This window comes from Coregonus clupeaformis, chromosome 30 (assembly GCF_020615455.1).
Source record: "Coregonus clupeaformis isolate EN_2021a chromosome 30, ASM2061545v1, whole genome shotgun sequence".
NCBI classification, from domain to species: Eukaryota; Metazoa; Chordata; class Actinopteri; order Salmoniformes; family Salmonidae; genus Coregonus; species Coregonus clupeaformis.
The window spans coordinates 13354264-13374009 of NC_059221.1; the positions used below are offsets into that span (position 1 = coordinate 13354264).

General features: G+C 44.7%; 1 protein-coding gene across 1 annotated transcript; it reads left to right on the forward strand.

The window, feature by feature from the left end:
• Window positions 1-775: 775 nt before the first annotated feature.
• On the forward strand, window positions 776-13727 carry LOC121545873 (complement C1q-like protein 4). Its single transcript, XM_041856756.2, has 2 exons — window positions 776-1533; window positions 12863-13727. The coding sequence occupies exons 1-2, from the start codon at window positions 982-984 to the stop codon at window positions 13040-13042; spliced, it is 732 nt and encodes a 243-aa protein (XP_041712690.1). The 5' UTR covers window positions 776-981; the 3' UTR covers window positions 13043-13727.
• Window positions 13728-19746: the final 6019 nt, after the last annotated feature.

Genomic DNA, 19746 nt, shown 5'->3' on the forward strand with positions numbered 1-19746 from the left:
GCACCCTCCAATTAGACCAGGACACCCTATAATACCACTACCACCCTATAAACACAGAGGACTAAAATGATTATGACAGGAAGGGAACTCTGAATACATCGACTTTATTTTTTCCTTCTCTTCCCATCTTTTCCCTCTCAGTCATGACACATTTAGTTCAGAGACACCTCTATTAGGTGAGATTATGTCCTTCTTAGGGGGACATTAAGGAAAGCAGAAGTGTTCTATTGAAGAAGAGACTGTGAATTACTCTTTATTAAACAAACCACAATTGCCAACTACAGTACATAATTAGCTGAATTTGGCACCTGATATCGAATCAGTGAGCTCTGGATAAGTTCTGATGTCATAAGTTAACTATTGTACCCTCTCTTGAGCTGGGTTTGGTTGATGTTTGATGCACAGAAAAGAGAAGGAATTTGATCAAAGCGAAGAAGAACTCTGGAAGACAAGAACTGGAAAAAACGGGTGAAAGAGGCTAAATGAAATAAATGATGTTTTCTCTAACCTATCCAACACAATCCAAACCAGATCTTTGTCCAGAACAACTACAACACAGTGTTGTCTGATCACTGATTTTAAAAGAGTTAAATCCTGCTCCTTCACCACCCCTTCCCGTCGTCATCCCCCTCTCCCTTGTTGTTCCTCTCTTCCCTTTGTCATTGATCTCTCCGTCCACTATCTTCCTTTTCTCGCCCACATTCTACTCATGGTGTCTCAACGGACCCTCTCTATTGGCTGCTGATGCCTGTTCTCCTAGTCTAAGAGCACCGCATTCATACAGCAGCCAAACCTCTCCATACACTCCTTCTAGTCTTTCATCCACCCATCCCTCCTTCCACTCTTTCATATTCTGTCTCTCTAAAGTTCACCCTGGCACCCGGCACCATTCCGTCTAAAGGGGAGGAGGACTTTCTGACCCTGGCCTCCTCTCGTCTCAGCCGCTGGAAGTGTGTCATCGGAGCCGCCGTGGGCGTGGCCATGGTCCTACTCCTCCTGATCGCCATCCCCCTATTGGTCCACACCACCAAAGGGGGAGGAGCTAACCCAGGAAGTGGCGGAGGGGGGACCCATTATGAGATGCTGGGGAGCTGCAGAATGGTCTGTGACCCATATAGTACTGCCCAACCAGGCCAGGAGCTGACAGCCGTGTCCCCCCAACCGGACTACCCTGGGCGGAAGAAAACGGGGTACAGCGGGGTCCCTGGGATCTCTGGTCCTCCAGGCGCCCGAGGGCCCCCTGGGGAACCAGGCAAGCCAGGCCCACAGGGGCCTCCCGGCCCTGGACCTAATGGTTACGTCCCCTCCTTCTACAGCCCCAAGATTGCCTTCTATGCAGGGCTAAGGAAACAGCACGAGGGCAGCGAGGTGTTGAAGTTTGATGATGAGGTGACCAATGTAGGGAACTACTATGAGCCTAGTACTGGGAAGTTCACCTGTCCTCTACCAGGTATCTACTACTTCACCTACCATGTTCTGATGAGGGGCGGAGATGGGACCAGCATGTGGGCCGACCTGAAGAAGAATGGACAGGTAGGAGAGAGAGAGTGTGTGCATGTGGGTGTGCGTGTGCGTGCGTGCATGTATGTTTGTTTGTCCGAGCAACACATCTCCATTGACCATTGCCTCAGAATCACTAATTGACTCACTTTCACCTTTGCTATACATCATCGGTCACTTTCAATTCACATCACATTTCCCTGTATCTATGGGCCGCAGCAACACGGCAGCAAAATATAGAACAAAAAAAATATTTTACCTCATTAAAGAGAAGTCATGCTTTAAAATCACAATTTACACTTTAAAATCACAGCTACTAATATTTGCATTCCCACAAGCCATAGCCAAATGACGAGTGGCAGTATGCTGCCGTCGGTCTTCGCCAAAGGAAAGTAAAATTAGTCGATATCATACACCAGGACTGCGTCCCAAATGGCACCCTATTCCCTATATAGTGCACTATATAGGGCCCATAGGAATAGGGTGCCATTTGGGATACAGGCTGTCACTATGCGGACGAGTCAGCTTACACGTCAGATAGATAAATAAATAATGAAAGTGAAACTGACAGGCCACTCATCCACTCATCCCTCGTTCCCTGTTCTCTCTTTCCCCTGGTACTAATTAAAGATAGAGGGCCTGATGGTGGGAAGAGGAACACATAATTGGAGAGGAAAAGAAGAGGTGTGGGATAAATCACAGGGATTTAATTTGAGGACTTTAACACGGCTATGTTTTCATCTTAATTAATCAGACAGTCACCTTACTCTTTCTTTTAACAGTGTGGCATTTAGTCCTTTAAATGTGTCCAAAGCCTGAGTAAATGTATTTGGCTACCAGTTAGCGATATCAGATATATTGTCATTCCAGTCATCTCATCACCCTGTTAAATCATTCATAACTCCTAGATTAGATCCCCTGAAACACCACCCCCACCCCCCCACTCTTGCCTCCGCTCTACCCCCCCGTATGCCCCTCTCCTGCCTCTACCACCCTCTACCCCCTCCTCTGCCCCACCTCCCTCTACCCCTTCTCCTCCACTTCTACCCCCCTCTCCCTCCACTCGTCCTTGTCCATTGATTGTCCATAAATTATAGTTTCACTCAACTCAATTATTTAACGTCACAGAGACCCAGGTCCATCTCACAACCATCAGGTGGTCCCATTTATTTTAACAGTTTATATAGAGATCAGATCTCATATTAGAAATCAGTTTAAAGGGACACTTCACCACTTTTTACCCTCATATTCATTATCTCCAGCACAATATCAGTGTTTATGTTCCACTCTAAATATAAGAAGATTATTTTTCGAGTTACCTTGACTGCAGCCTAGTCGATTCCCCAGACAGTTTTTTGGGATGTGTATTTCGCTTACTTCATCTCAGAAACCCAGAGCTAAAATCTTGCCTAGTTGCATCTGAGGATTTGTCCAAATGGTCAGTGACGAAGAACCAGCACACCAGGACAATGTTTCCTTGTTAGTTGTTGCTTCCCACAGTCTGTTGACAGATGCCACGATACCATTTATGTTACATGCATCTGTCCACGTGAGAGATTAGATGTATGTAGATTGAAGTGTGGTGAAAATGAATCACTACTGTTCTGCTGTGTGGTCTTATTCTTGTAAAAGTTGAAATTGGAGTTGGAGATCATTGATTAGAAATGCCTAACCTGTGTCTATTAATTCCCGTCTGTCACATAAACTGATTGAGATGGTGGTTGCCTGACCAAGAATAAAGTAATGTCCTTTTGAACTCTGTATGCTGTCTCGTGTCCAAGTCTTATCTTTCTTTAACCTGATGTTCACTCTTCGAACCCTCCAAATGGTGCATTACATTCTGAACAACTGAGGCAGAAGAGCTCTATGCCTGAGGCTATATCCCTGTCAGTCGATTGATGGTACAGTATGTACAAAATGGCCGCTGTGACTTTAGAGTCAAAGGACATCTTCTTCCATTGCTGCAGGTGCAGCAGTATTGCAACTTTGTGAGAAAGTTGTGTGTGTCCCAAATGGCAGCCTATTATCTATATAATGCACTTTTGACTGCAGCCTATAGGGCTCAAGTAGTGTACTATAGGGAATAGGGTGCCATTTGGGATGCACCCTATAGTGTCTGTCTATGGCCGTGGGTTTAAAGGTTCATAAACACAAAATATCAAAGTTGTGAAAATTCATTCTTCATAACCACAAGGGCACTGAGCTGGTCTGAAAATATCAACTTGGAGAAAATGCGTTCCATCCTGAAAATCAATGTGAACACCCACACACCCACCATGCTTCTCTCATTTATGGTGCTACATTATAACTACTTCTTACTCATAATTTACATAGTTACATTCTGTTTCCAGACACCTGCTGATGACTTTGTACATCTATCAATGCCTCAATTATTTTCCATGCTCTGGTCAGTGTCCGTATGGTAGTTGTTTCTAAATGAGACGCAGGTCACGGAGTCTACACTGGACATGAAGCATGTCTACCTCCAGCCAGCCAGCTAGAGGTTCAGTTAAGCCCTGTGTGGCTGTCCAGTGTCAACTCTAAGGCAGATTAATTAAGTGTGTGTGTGTGTGTGTGTGTGTGTGTGTGTGTGTGTGTGTGTGTGTGTGTGTGTGTGTGTGTGTGTGTGTGTGTGTGTGTGTGTGTGTGTGTGTGTGTGTGTGTGTATGGAGCTATGGCTATGGCGCCCATACGGCTACAGTCTACTGGTCAAACTTTATTACATCTTAGATATGTTATAGAGTCAGCGACTGTATGTGGCTGTTAGTAGTGGTGTATATGCTATATGTGGTGGTTAACAGTTTAAAAACCAATCAGATTAATTAACTGATTCATCCACTCCACTGTAGAGGTAATATCTTCTGTTACCATAACATAAACATAGATTTGACCAAGGTAATGATATAGACACAATAAATATATGCTAAATATATTTACTCTTAGCAATGTGTTTTCTCATATATCATTTAAATAACAACAACGATTGATTGTCATCTGTAAAGGTTAGCTGGTCATTCTGATAGACGTCCGTAGTGACAAGCCAATATTACATTAGCATCTCATGTTGCTGGTGACCGTGATGCTGTGTTACTGTGACTTCCCATTGACACCCAGCATATGTCATCCTCCGCATTATTTTGGGCAAACTGGGAAGTGGTGCTTTGTTCCTCAGGCATATAGTCTGCACTTAAAAACGCTGGAATGTGGCCACTTTTGATTTCCCCAAGCATTCAACACTATAAGTCTATTATTTTGTACGATTTTTAACATGATTTATTATGCATGTATAAAGCATGATATTTGGGTGCAGGGGCTTTTATGGTAGAAATATTGCTCCAATATGTGAAAGGATTATTTATGTAGGTCTGCTATTTTTGCTGGTAATGGTGAAATGACAGAGAGACAAACAGACGTGAGGGAGGCATGGTAGGATTATGAAGGAGATGAATGTGGAGGTGGGGGTTGAGTGGGAGCAAGAGAGAGAGAGAGAGAGAGAGAGAGAGAGAGAGAGAGAGAGAGAGAGAGAGAGAGAGAGAGAGAGAGAGAGAGAGAGAGAGAGAGAGAGAGAGAGAGAGAGAGAGCAACAGGGGGATGGAGATGGCCAGGAGAGGGGGAGTGAGCTCCTCCATGTGAGGCCGCCACACTGAGCTGATCTTGGGGCTGTGAGGAGCAATGGGGCCCCTGGGGCCAGCCTAGAGCCTGGGGCTGTCTCTCGCGCTGTGTCTGGCTGGGTCTGGCCCTTTCATCACAGAGTCTCTGGTAAACGGTCCTGGAAAGGAGGGAGGGAGGGAGGGAGGGAGGGAGGGAGGGAGGGAGGGAGGGAGGGAGGGAGGGAGGGAGGGAGGGAGGGGAGCAGCTGCACTGTCATTTCATATACAACCTGGGATGTGTGAATGTGTGTGTAGAAAGAGACAGACAAGGGTAGACGAAAGGAGAAAGAGAAAACAGAAGGACCAGAGGGTTGATAGGAGGAGGGTGATGGTGAAGGAGGGCTGGGGGTGGCTAGGGTAACAAACTGATCAAGCATGGCTATTCTGTGAAACCAGCAGGGAGATGTGGGGGTATACAAAGTCTTGTTTTTATCTGTAGTGCCTTGGTTCAGTGGTGATAAAACTGACAGGATTCATTGGCAGTGATATACTGACCTATTAGAGCGAAGCCAATAGAAAAGTAGCTCTTAAACTTACCTAGGGGACTCTCTCTCTCTGCTGCAGTAGAAATAAAAAAAATTATTGAAAAGGTTTTCGCTACCCCAAGAGGACTCTTGGTTGGGTATTAGAGGGAAACAAGTTACTTTAGCATTGCACTGTTTTCTAGAGTTTTGTTGGCATTTTACATGAATGAGGGTGAGTGCCAACAACATCTAGTGGACTACCTTCTTATAAATACAGTTTACTATGTAAGTGGCATTACTGTGATATGCAAAAGATCTCAATTTGCAAGATATTATACTTTGGGATAAATTGTAAATTTTGATAACATATGGTAAGGTTTCTCTTCTTCTTCTCACGGTTTGTTTTTGGTATTTTACATAAACAGTCTTATACAATAACAGTCCAGACTACTAGGTAAGTACATGTAATTAAAATCAAATAAAAGTGTATTGGTTGCGTACACAGATTTGTATATATACAGTGCATTTGGAAAGTATTCAGACCCTTTACCCTTTTCCACATTTTGTTACGTTACAGCCTTATTCTAAAATGGATTAAATTAATTGTTTTCCTCATCAATCTACACACGATACCCCATCATGACAAAGTGAAAACAGGTTTTTAGAAATTTCAGCAAATGTATTAAAAATAAAAAACGGCATCCCCTTTGTGTGGCCGTAATGCATCCTAAAGAAATCCTGACTAAATACTTTTTTCCCCATTGTACTTTTCGTCAGCCAACAAGATGAGCAGGCCTAACGAACAGCAAAAGCACTAGCCTATGCCAATCTACTATCCCCCATAGTACAAAGGTCGACCTATTCTATTCTGTGCGAGAAATAGATATTCAGAACATAGTCTGGGACAGTTGTGGAATGCATTAGATCCCAAATTAATACAACCACTAGCATCCCCAACATTTTTTTACGCAATGTGGCTGACGCAACAGATCAGAACGTTTAGCTTAAAATGTTGATAAACTATTAGGCTATTTCTTCACATTATAAGCCCAGCAACGCGCACACAGCAGTAGGCTTTATGCGCAAATGTTCTATTAGCGGGAAAACACCATTATAAAAAGTGACTACAAATGCGATTACGCATGTAATGCTTTTATTATAAAAGGTGCATTTTTAGGGTGAAAATTACCTTCCCCAAACCTGAAACTCACGCGCTGCTTATGTATGCCAGTTAGGCTCTACACCCCTTGTAAAACAGATTAATGTGCTTAATTTTAAGAAGTTATTTGGCCACTTTAGTTGTGATACAATTCCTTATTTAAACATATGGGCCTATGGGCTAGGCTACATGAGGTGTGCGACTATGATTAGAAAAAGTTGCAAAAAAAGGCATTGTTTCTTATGCTGGGCATCATTCACAAGTGATAATATATAATTCACAAGTGATAGGCTAATATTGTCACCCATCAGACTATTCTTAATTTAATCTTGTCATTACATATACTAAATAATATATGTGTGACATTTGTTTTGATTTAGAATGGACCATTATAATGCACCTGTATCGAAACAGGAGCAGCAGGAAAAAATACGTCATCTACGCACTTAAATAGCGAATGGAGGACGCTTTTCCCTGTGGTTTATTTTCATGCCAGCCAGGTAGGCTATACTCCTGTTGTAAATATAAGCAATGTGCTTAATATTAGTAGGCCTAGCCTATAGAAAGCTGATCCTCCTCTTTTTAGTAGAGGCCATCACTCAGTTTTCTCCCGCAATTGCATAGCCTATTGAAATGTTGTCTCATGAAGTGTTTGATTATATTTTGAAATAAATGTGCAATGATGTCAGAGTGATTAGAGGGACAATAGAGTGCTGAGTACTAGGCAGTTAGCAAGTTTGGTAGGCTACTAATGACCATCAGCAGCATCAGAGCTTGGAGAAGCCTAATTACCGTGACTAAATGGTCACGTGGAATTTGACTGCCTTCATGACATAATACGGTCACCGCAACAGCCCTAGTTGCACCCCCTTTTTCCCCCAGAACAGCCTCAAGGCTTACAAACCCTTTTTTAACCTGTCTCCTGCCCTTCATCTACACTGATTGAAGTGGATTTCACAAGTGATATCAATAAGGGATCATAGCTTTCACCTGGATTCACCTGGTCAGTCTATGTCATGGAAAGAGCATGATCTCTATTTTGAGAGATTTATATTTCATAATCATTAACTATTTTATTGGTTGCCTTGAAGTCTCAAATACAGGTTACATCACGTCTTCAAATTAGACAGAAGTCCCACCCATTTTAGCTCATATTGAAATCCAGCATGCATACAGAGTCAAGCACCATATATAGGCAGAGCCAGAGCTTCCTTAGCTATAGTACTCTGAAGGCTAATTATATTATATTTCAGCAGCTCTACCATATCCATGTCTGCGCCCCAAATGGCATCCTATTCCCTATTTAGTGCACTTCTTTTGACCAGAGTCCATTAGGGCTCTGGTCAAAAGTAGTGCTCTATGTAGGGAATAAGATGCCATTTGGGAAGCAACCCATGTCACTTAGAGTTAATACAGGTGCTGGTCATTACAGAGTGGGCCAGGTGACTGACATTTTAACACGGCCGTATGAAATCGCTTGACCTTTCAGGTGATCTATTAAAAGATTATGGGATTAAAGATAAGAAAGACCCAGGGATAGATTAAATCAAAGGGAATAATGGCAGCATGTCCATATTGCACATTGTATTGAGGTCCCCACCACTTCGCCCCCATTATTTCCAGATAATGTACAGATCGTCAGCGTGGGACTATAAATTAATCGATTAATGAAAGCACCACCACAAAGTTAATGAGGGGTTAGGGGAGATGTTGCGCTTAAGAAGTATAGCATGACATGCAGTATTACCCCTCCGTGATATATTCTAAAGCATGGCTGCATTAGTATAGGCAAGACCATTGATGGCAAGGGCAGGGGAAAAACTGCTGTCACTATGTCACCACCATGTCACCACCATAACCTCTAGCTCCAACCACATGTCATGTCCCCTAACAGCAATGAGGAAAACTACCACAAACACAGACACATACAGGTGGAGTTAACATGGGAAATATCCCCTGGAGGAATCACATCACATGACAGTCTCTGGATTAATTAATGAGTATACTGATTTCACGTAACTCAAACAGACATCGATATTTAGCACACGAATACAACGTCTAGACCAGGGGTCTCCAACCCTGCTCCTGGACAGCTACCCTCCTGTAGGTTTTCGCTCCAACCCCAGTTGTAACTAACCTGATTCAGTTTATCAACCAGCTAATTATTAGAATGAGGTGTGCTAGATTAGGACGGTAGCTCTCCAGGAACAGGGTTGGAGAGCCCTGGTCTAGACCCATTCTCTTTTTCTCTCTCTAATGCCTTGTTCACTTGTCTGGCCATCATGACATGTTGCATGTCTTGTCTATACATCTGTCTTGTGGTGTGATCTCAGTCTGGCCCTCACACCGCCCGTCTCCCTGTTGCCTCGTCCCTCAGCCCACACATCTATCTTCCTCTCCTCATTCCCTGATTTCTTTCTCTCTTTATGTCAACCACCGTGTCTTCTTTTGCCATCCTTTTACTGTCATGTTTTCTAAGTGGTACGTCTCTGTCATGTTCTTTTTCTTTCGTCCTCCATTGCCCTGGCTCACTGTAGGACTATCCTTCCTTTATGATATCCCTCTACCTATCCCTCTGACTGCCCACTGAGCATAGATGGTGTAAAAAAAAACATTCAAACTTACAAACAAGCTCGTCTCAATTCAGACGATATGGTCTGCAGGTAGCCTAGCGGTTAGGAGTGTTGGGCCAGTAACTGAAAGTTTGCTGGTTTGAATCCCCAAGCAGACTAGGTGAAAAATCTGTTGATCGTGCCCTTGAGCAAGGCACTTAACCCTAGTTGCTCTGGATAAGAGTGTCTGCTAAATGATGTAAATGTCTGTTGAGTATGACTTATACAGAATGTGGAGCCAAGAATCAGTGTTCTCTTCTCAGTGTCCGCCCTGAGATTGGAAGGTTGGGGGTTGAATCCCCGGTCATAATAAAGACTAAAAATGGGACCCAATGCCTCTCTGTTTGGCACTCGGCATTAAGGAGATGGAGTAAGGGGTAAGGCACTATGGGCCATTCTGGCTCAGACAAGGCTTACTTACTAATGATTAGCCAGGTATGTACACTCTTAGAAAAAAGGGTTATTTAGCTGTCCCCATAGGAGAACCATTTTTGGTTCCAGGTAGAACCCTTTTTGGTTCCAGGTTGAACCCTTTTGGGTTCCATGTAGAACCCTCTGTAGAAAGTGTTCTACATGGAACCCAAAATGGTTCTACCTGCAGCCAAAAAGGGTTCTTCAAAGAGAAGATGAAGGTTCTAGATATCACCTTTTTTTCTAAATTTAGCATATAGATATCATAATGCACCTTGTTGGAGAGAAGGACATAAAGGCTCACACGTGCTTATAAAGCATTATTATACCTGTCAGCCTTAAGTAAAGTGTTACCAATGACACAGTAAAGTGATGGGATTGAGAGTCATGATGTTAGTTGAGCTGCAGATCATATTCTGAGCCTCTCGTGTTGTGTGGTGTCTTGGAGATGTGCGTCGGTTGTCTGGAGAGCTGACAGAGATTGAGTGGTCTGTGCTCAGTGCTGTGGCTGCCTGGACATGGAGCCTGATAGATCCACTGATGCCAGACAGACATATGTCTACTGAGTTGAGATATACATCTTATATACTCACTCCTCTCTTTTTTTAAGACTGTGATTATAAGATAAGATGTACTTTATTGTCCATTAACTTGCAGAGAACAGAAGTGTGTATCACACAGCTCGCAAACCCATGCATACCCCAAAAGACATGCCACCAGAGCTCTCTTCACAGTCCCCAAGTCCAGAACAGACTATGGGAGGCACACAGTACTACATAGAGCCATGACTACATGGAACTCTATTCCACATCAGGTAACTGATGCAAGCAGTAGAATCAGATTTTAAAAAACAGGTATAAATACACCTTATGGAACACCAGGGACTGTGAAGAGACACACACAAGGATACAGACACATGCATACGCACACATTGTGATATTGTTGTATGGTGGTATTCAACATGTTGTATTGTAGATAGGAAGTGGTGTAATAATGTCATATGATGTACTGTTTTATATTTTGTTTTATATGTAATGTAAGTGCTTTAATATGTTTGAACCCCAGGAAGAGTAGCTGCTGCCTTGCTAATGGGGATCCCTAATAAATACAAATAAATAAAAAAGCACCATAAGAGAAGTAGAGCTGATCACACACACTCTTATTGATCATCAGAGAGCAGCTGTAGCTGTGTATGGGGCTCTCAGGCATATGTAATGAAGCAGAAGGCTGATTGGCAAGTGTAGAATAGATGAAGAAGCGGTTCACATGGGACGATGGGTAGTCTATGGGGATGGAAGTCAGCCAGTCAGGCAGTCAGATCCAGAAACAGAAACAGTATCTTCCACCACCAGCTATTGACCTGGCCCCGGTTTCCCGATGGAACTTAGGCTTACAAGGGTTTTAATGATGCATCTTCCCTACAATGGCCGAAGGTGTAACATACGCTTCCCAAAACACCGCGCAGAGAGAAAGTGTGTCGATACTGATAGGATCGAAAGAAAGGCAACGCTGCTCTCGGATCAGCTTTCTCCATTCAAATCTTACCTTAACATTAGAATTGTTCCACAATACTGACGACGGATCAGCTCCTAGAAAGATATTATCACCTATGGCTGCAAATATTGAGGCGGCTTATTCTAACCACAGACATTAAAACCAGTAGATAGTGATAGTGCTGACATCATCCACGGATTCCTATGAAAAACTCCCGATGGCGCAATGAAGCCAGAAGTATTTGAATTTGAAGGGCGCCATATTTCTGAATGGGGCTGAATGGCACCAAAAAATTGCTAAGGATCATGGTGAAAGTGGCCGTAACTAGCAAAGGATCATGTTCAAAGTAGTCGTTTTCTTCCTGCCTGAGAGAGTAAATTTATGAGCACACCACACCCCCTTAGGCCCCTTTCTAGTGCAGACCAGGGTTTTGGCACCGCTAGGTTGCTACACAGTAGCCGACCAACAGAACTCGTGACTTCACGCTCCAAACCGGACACTGGGGGGCTGATTCTAACCCTTACCCTATAATAATACACTAAATCAAGATTTAGCACATCATTGCGCATGTTAGGCCATACATCATGAAATATATTGAGATAAATGAGCCTACAGACAGTAGCCAACAAGTAGCAAAATAGAACTCAATTGATTGAACATTAAATGTATTTCAATATAATTGAAATAGACCTATAGCCTACTGTATTTATATTTTAATGCAGTCATCTCAGTTTTAATTTGAAGCATTTTTAAAAAATATAAATTGAAAGACATTGGCAACTTTGTGTTTGTAGTCAACTTTGTTCTGAAGTTATCAGTGGTTACAGAGAGGCAGATAAACCATGTGATTATATGTTTAGTGGAGATCTTCTGTGTATCAAGTGACGTGGGAGGGCAAAAAAGCATCTAACGACGCACTTAGCTGCTCTACGAGTGGTCTGAGGAAGGCGTTAGATTCCGACCGTTTTCACGTGCAACGTTAATAACGATGGTTTGGGAAACAGCTCGGAGATTTTACGATGCTCCTACGACGGTTTTAACAATGAACCTTAGCCTTAAGATGCTTTTGGGAAACAGGGCCCTGTTGCTTTATGATGCTAGCCTAGTGCTAGTAGCAGAGCTCAATATGCATGGTATTGACTGGCTGTCTGCATCTCAAATGGCAACCTATTCCCTTTATAGTGCACAGCATTTGATCAGGGCAAGTAGAACTGTGGTCAAAATGTGTGTAGGGAATAGAGTGCCATTTAGGGCGCATCTGCTGTGTCAGGCCCAGCCTGAGCCTCAGACAGATTCTCATTTGCATGCTGTTGGGGAGCTCAGTCTGTATTGACCCGCAGGCAGTGGATCATTACTTGTTTGTTAACACATTTAATTGGGTTTACTCATGTGGACACGTAGACACACGTGTATGAATTAAGTTACTATTACAATTGCCTATCTTAAAGTTATAACCTTGATGGTTTTAACTGTATTTCAATCCATGACATTTGCTCTGTCTGTTCTGTCCATCCCCTAACTGTCCCTCTGTCTTCCCCTCTGTATGTGCACACGTGTGTGTGTGTATAACAGGTGAAGGCCAGTGCCATTGCCCAGGATGCGGACCAGAACTACGACTATGCGTCCAACAGTGTGATCCTGCATCTAGACGTGGGGGACGAGGTGTGTGTACAGCTGGACGGGGGGAAGGTCCATGGAGGAAACACCAACAAATACAGCACCTTCTCTGGGTTCCTCATCTACCCCGACTGACCCTGATCGACTGTCCCTGCTTTATGATAATCCCACCCACAAACACACTGAACGGATGAAAGGACATGAGTGTAGGGTTTTTCAAATGAAGAAGTGTTTCATGGGTGTGTTGAGTGTTATTAAACCAATCATGACCAAGTGCATTTATTGACCCCTTGTGTGTGTGTGAAAATATGGATATCACAACATGTACAGAATAGGTGCATAAGGTTGCATTGAGAAATATACAGCATATGCCATATGTTCCGTCTACTAACATTGTGAGTTGTACATACAGTCCTATCCATGCATTCAGCATTTAGAGCGTGACCAAGGTTGTGAGTGTGTGAATCAAGACCAGGTTAGCACACTGAGCTAGAGCCAAGGCATTAGCTCCGGGAGCTATCACAGTTTTCCAAAATTCTCAACTTCACTACATTTCACCCCCCTCTAACCCAGTGGACAGTTCAGTCTAAGATCGCTTGGATAGCTCCCAATAACATCCCCCAGCTGTTTAAAAAATAACAGTCCCCTGCTGTTTCTAAATAAAAGTCCCCCGCTGTTTCAAAATAAAAGTCCCCCACTGTTTCAAAATAAATTCCCCTGTCGGTTCAAAGTACAGTATGATCCCTGTTGTTGTCACACCCTGATCGGTTTCACCTGTCTTTGTGCTTGTCTCCACCCCCCTCCAGGTGTCGCCCATCTTCCCCATTATCCCCTGTGCATTTATACCTGTGTTCTCTGTTTGTCTGTTGCCAGTTCGTCTTGTCTTGTCAGGTCTTACTAGCGTGCTTTCCCGTTTTCCTGTTTCTTTATGTCCTAGTTTTCCCGGTTCTGACCATTCTGTCTGGCCTGACCCCGAGCCTGCCTGCCGTCCTGTACCTGCCTGACTCTGACCTGATTACAAACCTCTGCCTGCCCAGACCCCGAGCCTGCCTGCCATCCTGTACCTGCCTGACTCTGACCTGATTACGAACCTCTGCCAGTCCTCGACCTGCCCTTTGCCTGCCCCGTGTTCTATCCGCCTCCTGTGTCTGCATCTGGGTCATATCCTGAGTCTTGATAGTACGAACTGGCCCTGACTGACCCAGCAGACTCAGACCAGCTCCACAATGCTGTCTCCCAGCAAGGAGCCCCCATTGGAAGATATGAGGAGTTACTGCAATGCCTTATGGAGGGACTCCATACCCTGGCAGAACGCCATGACCATGCGTTCGATATATATTGCTGGAGCAATTCCGTAGATTCCCTACAAGGCAGCAAGCCACACCAGTAATTCCCCAGACTCTCAGCAACCCTGCCACCAGCGGTGCTTCTTCCCAGCCTACCCCAGTGTCCCGAGAACCCCGCTTACCTCCTCCGGAGCGCTACGCTGGAGATTCTGGAACCTGCCGGCCCTTTCTCTCTTAGTGCTCCCTCATCTTCGAGCTGCAGCCTTCTTCGTTCCCCTCAGATCGCTCCAGGATAGCATACCTCATAACGCTGATGTCCGGCAGGGAACTCGCCTGGGCTATGGCAGTGTGGGAGCAACAGTCCGCCGTCTGCCTCAGTCTGGAGGATTTTGTGGCGGAAGTACAGAAGGTGTTCGATTCTCCGTTGTCCGGGAGAGAGGCTGTTCGTAAACTGCTCCAGCTACGTCAAGACTCCCGTAGTGTGGCAGACTACGCAGTGGATTTTCGCACATTGGCGGCTGAGAGTGCCTGGAACCCGGAAGCAATGTTCGACATGTTCCTTCACGGATTATCGGAGGTGATCAAGGATGAGCTCGCAGCCTGGGAGCTGCCCATGGACCTCGACTCCCTCGTAGCCTTGACCATACGGATCGATGGACGGCTACGAGAACATAGGAGGGAGAGGGAATCTGTTCCCTGTCGCCCTCGCTCGCCCTCGATTCCCACCTCACCTCCGAGGAATCCTGGTAACCCCTGAAGTTTACGCAGACTGAACACCAGGAGCTGTCTGTATTGTGGGACTACAGGACATTATATTTCCACTTGTCCATTAAAAAGACCAGGCTCATCAGTAGGTACGAGTACTCTGTTGAGCCGTACAGGGATTTCCCAATCTCCCATTACTCTCACCCATCTCCATGCCACCCTGTTGTGGGTTGACTAGGCTAAATCACTCCGGGTGCTCATTGACTCTGGGGCCAATGAGAGCTTTATCGATGCTACCTTGGTGTCGGATCTGAGTATCTCCACTCAACCCCTCTCCATTCCCATGGACATCAGAGCGCTGGATGGGCGCTCTATTGGCAGAGTCACCCACAATACGATTCCTATTGACCTACGAGTATCAGGAAATCACAGTGAGTGTATGCAGTTCCTGCTCATAGAATCTCCCCATGTACCCGTGGTTTTGAGATATTCATGGCTCCAGAAGCACAATCCCCCGATCGACTGGGCTACTGGTTCAATCGTGGGTTGGAGCCTGTTCTGCCATGCTCATTGTCTTAAGTCGGCTCAGCCTGCTCCGGGACATCTTCTGCAGGCTTTAGAGAAGCCTCGAATCTCTCCGCCATTCCCGCGGAGTACCTGGACCTCCGAGAGGTCTTCAACAAGGCCTGCGCTATGTCTCTCCCTCCGCATCGACCATACAACTACACCATTGACCCCAGTGTCCCGAGAACCCTGCTGTCCTGTCCCAGAGTTCTGCCCAGGACCAAAAGCTGCACCCCTACGCTTTCATCTCCCATCATCTTACCCCTGCAGAGAGGAACTATGATGTGGGAAATCGAGAACTCCTCGCCATCAAGATGGCGTTGGAGGAGTGGAGGCACTGGTTGGAGGGGGCGGAACACCCATTCTTAGTGTGGACTGACCATAAGAACCTGGAATATCTCCGCACCGCCAAGCGCCTCAACTCAATTTCACTCTCTCCTACCGCCCGGGGTCCAAGAATGTGAAACCTGACGCACTTTCATGGTTGTATTGCCCTGCTGCTACTCCGTCTGACCCCGAGACCATCCTCCCTACCTCCTGTCTAGTGGCTGCAGCCGTCTGGGGTATAGAGAGCCTGGTCCGTAAGGCGCAGCGTTCCCAGCCGGAACCCACCGGAACCCGGACTCTGCCTGTTCACCGGTCCTGGAATGGGCACATTCCTGAAGACTAACCTGCCATCCAGGCTCCCGTCGGTCCCTGGCTTTCGTCCGACGACGCTTTTGGTGGCCTTCCATGGTTCCGGATGTCTCTGCATTAGTCGTCGCCTGCACGATGTGTGCACAAAATAAGACTCCACGGCATGCTCCGGCTGGCCTTCTTCAACCACTCCTTGTTCCTCACTGCCCCTGGTCCCATATATCCCTGGACTTTGTTACTGGGCTTCCCCCGTCAGACGGCAACACTACTATCCTGATGGTGGTGGATAGGTTTTCTAAAGCCACCCATTTTATTCCCCTTCCCAAGTTACCCTCAGCCAAGGAGACGGCTCAGCTCTTTCGGATCCATGGACTTCCGGTCGACATGGTCTCCGATCGTGGTCCCCAGTTCTCGTCCCGGTTCTGGAAGGTGTTCTGCACCATCATTGGGTCGTCGGCCAGCCTGTCCTCTGGTTTCCACCCCCAATCTAACGGCCAGTCGTAGCGAGCCAATCAGGACCTGGAAACGGCCCTTCGTTGCCTCGTCTCCGCCAACCCCACCACCTGGAGCCAGCAACTTGTGTGGGTGGAATACACCCGTATCACCCTTCCCTGCTCGGCCACTGGTCTCTCGCCCTTCAAGTGTTCCTTGGGATATCAGCCCCTGCTCTTCCCTGAGCAAGAGGAATTAGTCAGCATACCCTCTGCCCATATGTTCATCCGCCACTGTCGCCGTACCTGGAAGAGAGCCCGTGGCCCTCTTTTGAAGACCACATCCAGGTATCGGCGACAAGCGGATTGCCACCGGACCCCTGTTCCCCACTATCGGCTCGGGCAGAGGGTATGGCTTTCCACTCGGGACCTGCCCCTCCGGGTGGAGTCCCATAAACTTTCCCCCCGTTTCATCTGCCCTTTCCCCATCTCTAAAATCCTTAGCCCCTCTGCTGTTCGTCTTCTGTTGCCCCGCACCCTCCGTATCCATCCTACGTTTCATGTGTCCAATATAAAACCTGTGTCTCACTGTCATTTGTCTTCTGTTTCTCGACCTACCCTTTGCCTGCCCCGTGTTCTAATAAATTATTATTGAGAACTGTACTATCCGCCTCCTGTGTCTGCATCTGGGTCATATCCTGAGTCGTGATAGTTGTTCATAATCTAGGACGGAACAGCTTCACTGTTATAGTATTCTTTTTAATGATCAATTGCTTATTGATTTTCAGTTATAAAAACACCGAACGAGGAAGGACATAAGAAAAACTGATAACTAAATAAAATGAAGACAGCATTCAAAGTAAACCCATCTGTTTAAGCACAGATGGTTGACCTTCTATAACCATCACACCAAGAGGCTGAGGGAGAATGGAAGGAGAGGAGTGGAATACAAACTCACCCCTAGCATGCACGAACACACACAAAATACACACACATACAGTACACACACACTGAAATGGCAACAAACACAAAGGACTGGAGTGAGTGAGCGTGTGGTTTTACGAATGAAGAAGTGTTTTATGGGTGTGTGATGAGAGAGTTGTGTGTTATTGAAGCAATCATCATAACCAAGTTAATTTCTTAACCCTTCCTGTGTGTTTACATTTCCGAGTGTGTGCAAGTAAGGATATCAGAAAATGTACAGGGCCCGGTATTCCTAAAGCATCTTAAGGCTAAATTCATCGTTAAAACCTTAGAAGGAACGTCATAAAATCTCCAAGCTGTTAACCAAAACCATTGTTATTAACATTGCTTGTGAAAACGATCGTAATCTATGGCCTGCCAGACCACTCAAACAAAGCTAAGTTTAGATGCTTTTGCCCTCCAGCATATAATTTTATACACAGAAGATCTCTGCTAAACATAGAATCACATGGTTTATCCGCCGATAACTTCCGAACACTACAAATACAAAGTTGCCAATGCCTTTGCAATTGATACAAACAAGCGATGTATAAAAATATGCTTCAAATTAAAACTGAGATGACTCCATTAAAATATAGATACAGTAGGCTATAGGCCTATTTCAATCATATTGAAATACATTTAATGTTCGATCAATGTAGTTATATTTATCTACTGTAGGGTACTGTCTGTAATTTGTCTCAATATAGTTAATGATGTGTAGCCTAACATGCTCAATGATGTGCCAAATCTTGATTTAGTGCATTATTATAGAGTAAGCATTAGAATAAGCCACCTCAATATTTGCAGCCATAGGTGATAATATCTTTCTAGGAGCTGATCCGTCGTCAGTATTGTGGAATAATTCTAACATCGAGGTAAGATTTGAATGGCGAAAGCTGATCCGAGACCAGCGTTTAATTTATTTCGATCCTATTAGTATCGACACACGCCTCAACGACAGACAGATAACGTTTTCTCGGTGTTGTGTTTTGGGAAACGTATGTTACATCTTCAGCTGTTGTAGGAAAGATGCATCTCTAAAACACTCGTAAGCCTAAATTCCATCACTATAGGGAAATCGGGCCAGTACAGGTGCACTAACACTTGGTACATTGAAATATACAGCATATTCCATGTCTCTTCTGCTTACATTGTGAACTGTCCATACAGTAAAACCAAGATCATCAGTCCTACCCATTCCATATTCTGAGTGAGACAAACTGGTTATTAAAGCCGTATTTTGAGTGTGTGATGCAAGATCGTGTTAGCCCACTGAGCTAAAGCCTGAGGCGTTACCTTTGGGAGCTAACATGAGTTTTCAGTATTATGTAAAACAATCTGATGTGTATAAACACTACTCTACTCTCTGTACCGTTGGGATGAAAGCCTGACAAGATGTTGCTTCCAAGTTGTATACAGAATTGCTATTAAAATATCTATAACAGCAACACTGCTGTTCACTTCACTCTTCTTACATGTCTGGTTTGGATTCCTGGGATGACATTCACCAGCTACTGTAAATGGACTGGAGACTGTGTTGTAGCCTACTATTTAACAGGATAAATAAACAGCACATATATGCACAAACACACACAAACAAAGTTACATTCATTTGGAGTGACTGCTTGGTGCTTGAACTGTCTGTGTGGAATTGGAAATATGACATGTGAGCAGTATGGCTGTGTGTGTGGGTGTATGTGAGAGAGATAGGATTGGTATCAAACTCCCAACAGCTGGCCACTGCCTCAGATCAACCTTTCCTCCATGGATTTCCAATATGTCTAGTTAAGACACTGCCTTACAATGAAACATTAATATATTGACCTGTGTTGTAGATAATACACCCTGCTCTACAAAATCTTTTAAAATTGCAAGCATATCTTTCTTGACAGTACTAAATGGACATGAAGTGTAATGTTGGTTTAAAAGTATCAGGTATTTAAGGCATGTGGATTTAAAGCTCCATGAAGCTCTATTGTCATCCTTATGACCTGTAACAACACTTATAACCTGTAGTAACAAACCACGTATAACCTTCTGTAAATCTAGGACGTTACTTAACTGCACGTATAACCGTCTGTAAATCTAGGACGTTACTTAAATGCACGTATAACCTTCTGTAAATCTAGGACGTTACTTAAATGCACGTATAACCTTCTGTAAATCGAGGACGTTACTTAAATGCACGTATAACCTTCTGTAAATCTAGGACGTTACTTAAATGCACGTATAACCTTCTGTAAATCTAGGA